Source organism: Lactuca serriola, chromosome 2, assembly GCF_051521515.1.
Source record: "Lactuca serriola cultivar US96UC23 chromosome 2, Lser_US96UC23_V15, whole genome shotgun sequence".
NCBI lineage: Eukaryota > Viridiplantae > Streptophyta > Magnoliopsida > Asterales > Asteraceae > Lactuca > Lactuca serriola.
In genome coordinates, this window is record NC_136409.1 from 67235190 (window position 1) to 67238660 (window position 3471).

General features: G+C 32.0%; 2 protein-coding genes across 2 annotated transcripts; one reads left to right on the forward strand and one right to left on the reverse strand.

The window, feature by feature from the left end:
* Nucleotides 1–1440: 1440 nt before the first annotated feature.
* On the forward strand, nucleotides 1441–1758 carry LOC145089293 (uncharacterized). The gene has a single exon (XM_079027748.1). The coding sequence runs from the start codon at nucleotides 1441–1443 to the stop codon at nucleotides 1756–1758; it is 318 nt and encodes a 105-aa protein (XP_078883874.1).
* A 577-nt stretch (nucleotides 1759–2335) lies between these two features.
* Nucleotides 2336–3199, reverse strand: LOC145086331 (18.1 kDa class I heat shock protein-like). Its single transcript, XM_079024085.1, has one exon. The coding sequence runs from the start codon at nucleotides 2987–2989 to the stop codon at nucleotides 2516–2518; it is 474 nt and encodes a 157-aa protein (XP_078880211.1). The 5' UTR covers nucleotides 2990–3199; the 3' UTR covers nucleotides 2336–2515.
* Between the last annotated feature and the right edge of the window lie 272 nt (nucleotides 3200–3471).

The window sequence follows — 3471 nt, forward strand, 5'->3', positions numbered from 1 at the left end:
AAAAGAGAACAAGTTGTATAATTTGATTTGCACCGGTTGGAATTCTCAAGTTTTCTGAGATAGACCGCTTGTCATTTTTTTGACCAATTTTAGGGTCATGTTATTCCGCCCCCTCCCCCGACCGTTGGTCACACATGTTTTTTTGTTTTGCTTTTCATCCATTGCCACTGTTTTTTTTTTTTTTTTTTTTTTTTTTTCATACAAACTTTTTATTTTACATCATGGTCCCTTTACTTTTGGAGTTTTTCAACTTATTTATAATTATTAACAATATTTTCATTATTCTTTTATAACACATTTAAGTATTTTAATTTTTGATACTAAACAATAACTTAAATTTTATATAGCTCTATTAATTTATTGTATATGTTTGAATGTTTTTATAAATTGGTTTTTATACATTTATTTTTCTATAATAATTTATTATTTTTTAATTTTAAAACTACAAACATACATATTTTTTCCATATAACTTTTACACATTTCGAAAAATAATTCACTACTTTTTGTAACTTACAACGTAAAAGAATAGCATATCACTTCATATAACTTTTACAAAATTCAAAAAATAATTCATCATTTTTTTTACAACTTGCAAATTGAAGGAATAAAGTATCGCTTCCTTTATAACTTTTACAAACTTCAAAAAATAATTCATCATTTTTTACAACTTGCAATTTCAAAGTATAAAATATCACTTCGTTTATAACTTTTATAATTTCAAAAAATAATTCATCATTTTTTTTACAACTTACAATTTCAAAGAATAAAACATCATTTCGTTATAATATTTACAAAATTCAAAAAATCATTCATCATCTTTTTTACAACTTGCAATTTCAAAGAATAACATATCACTTCATCTATAGCTTTAATAAATTAAAAAAAAAAACTCATCTCTATATAAATGTCAGGTACTACACAACTATACTTACCATTACCCATCTCTTTATAATTCTCAATTACTACTCCTATAGAACTTCTGTAACAATTTTCATCAATATAATGATGAGTTTTCAACCAAACGAAGGAAATGAAGCTGTCAACAACTCGTCAGAATTTTCTACAAAATAGGTATTAACATATATATTTTATCTTCATAAATTGTCAAATGACATTATAAATTTTTAACCAAACAAGTCATTTTCAGGTGTTCAAATCATGTGACGATTTAATAGAATGGGTGCAAAAGATGGGTAGTACGCTTGAGTATATTATTATCATAAGAAGAAAAAAGATGAGAGGAAGTGGGCTCTTAACTAAAGTTAATATTATATGCGATAGTGGTGGTATTTATAAAAATAAAAAAATCTCCAGTAGAAATACTGGCACAAAAAAAATTAATTGTCCTTTTGAATTGAAGGATAAATATTCAAAATTACATGATTCTTGGACGTTAAGTATGGTATGTGAAATACATAACCATAGACCCGCAGAAGATATGGAGGGTCATGCATTTGCAATGCGATTGACTGATAATGGATTTCGTTTGGTGGCAGATTTATCAGCAAAGAATGTGAAGCCGCATGATATTTTATCAACGTTGAAAGAGCAAAATCCGGAAAATGTGTCTACACTCCAAACAATATACAATGCTAAAATGAAAATACGGAAGAATGAGCACGAAGGTATGACCCAAGTGCAAGGTCTTTTGCCATCTTTGAAAAAAGGAGGTTATATTTATTATTATCGTTCAAATAATTTATCTAACGAGTTGGAAGATTTATTATTTATTCATTCGACATCATTGGAGATATGACAAACATTTCCACAAGTGATGTTGATGGATGCAACTTACAAAACGAATAAGTATAAGATGCCTATTCTCGAAGTTGTCGGCATAACTTCAACTCGGTTAACATTTTGCATTACATTCGTATTTATGCATGAAGAAAAATAATTCAATTACACATGGACATTAAATTATTTAAAATCGACAATGGGTGGATCTCTTTGCCATCGAATTATCGTCACAGATAGAGAGTTGACGTTGAAGAAATCATGTCGCATTGTATTTCCAAATTCTAAGCAATTATATAATAAAATGTTATGTCAAATGTCAAATCTAAAGGGGAGGGGATAAAAAAAGGGAAGAGGGGGCTGATTACGTATCCCCCAATTTTATTCGGTTCTATTTATGGTTCAGTCTCATTTCATTGGAAACTGAGAACTAGTCATGTGATGTTTAGATTTGTTTAAAAGTTCAAGCAAATATTTGGGATATGGTCAACGGCCCTCTATCAAATTATTTCTAAAATTAGCGGTTGATCATCTTACTGATTAACCCATAAAATATTTCATAATTATGTTTGTGTAAATTACTTACCCCAACCATGTAAAAGATAATCTTATACAAGACTTTATAAACTTATCAAAACATACGATTAAATATCACATTATTACAAAAGGAACTCAAATTGCATCATCTCATTCTAGTACAACTCAAATACTCAAACTTCTGTAATTATTACAACAAACAATTTAACACCAAATTACCACATTGCCACTCCTGAAACTCACCCACCAATGTCGATGGACTTCACTTCCGGCTTCTTCTCTTCTGCCTTGGGCACAGTCACCGTCAGCACGCCGTTCTCCATGGTAGCTTTCACCTCTTCCATTTTTGCATTTTCCGGCAGCCTGAATCTCCTCAAGAACTTCCCGGAGCTTCTCTCTACCCTGTGCCACCTGTCGTTCTTCTCCTCATGTTCCTTGCTCCTCTCTCCACTTATCTGCAACACCCTTCCTTCTTCAACCTCTACCTTCACCTCCTCTTTCTTCAGCCCAGGCAAGTCCGCCTTGAAAACGTGCGCCTCCGGCGTCTCCTTCCAATCGATTCTGGCGTTGGTGATTGCTGCTGTTTCGCGTGATGATTCGGGTAGGTTGTTGAGGACACTTGAAAAGCCCTGGAAAGGATCCCAAATGTCGAGGGAGAAGGGATCGAATACGTTGCTCCTTCTGCCTGTAAAGAAACTTGGAATGATCGACATGACTGAAACTTTAGACGAATATTTGATCTTCGGATTGTGACACTATGAAATCGCAACTCGCAAGTTCTCTTGTTTATGAATCTGTTGCTAGGAGGTCGATCGGAGATCATTATTTATAGGAGGGAAAAAGGGATCGAGTGGGATTTCTAGGCTTGTCTTGAAGGTTGGAGACCGGAGACCGATACTTCTGAAAGTTTCCAGAGCTTGAGAGAGAAAAATTGGCGATGGAATGGACCCACCGATTGATCTTGGTTTTGATGGGCCAAATGGATTGAGATTTTTATTAGGCCCATTATGAAGTTCAACTTAAAATTTTTATATTCCATTGATTTATCAATTCTAATGCGAACTTCTACTTTCCTAATACTGTACTTATTTCACTTTAAGAAAATATTACTTGATTATATTTTGTATAGAAAATGATTTTGTGATATAAAATATGTATTTTAATAATATAAATATGACTAGATATTGTATATATT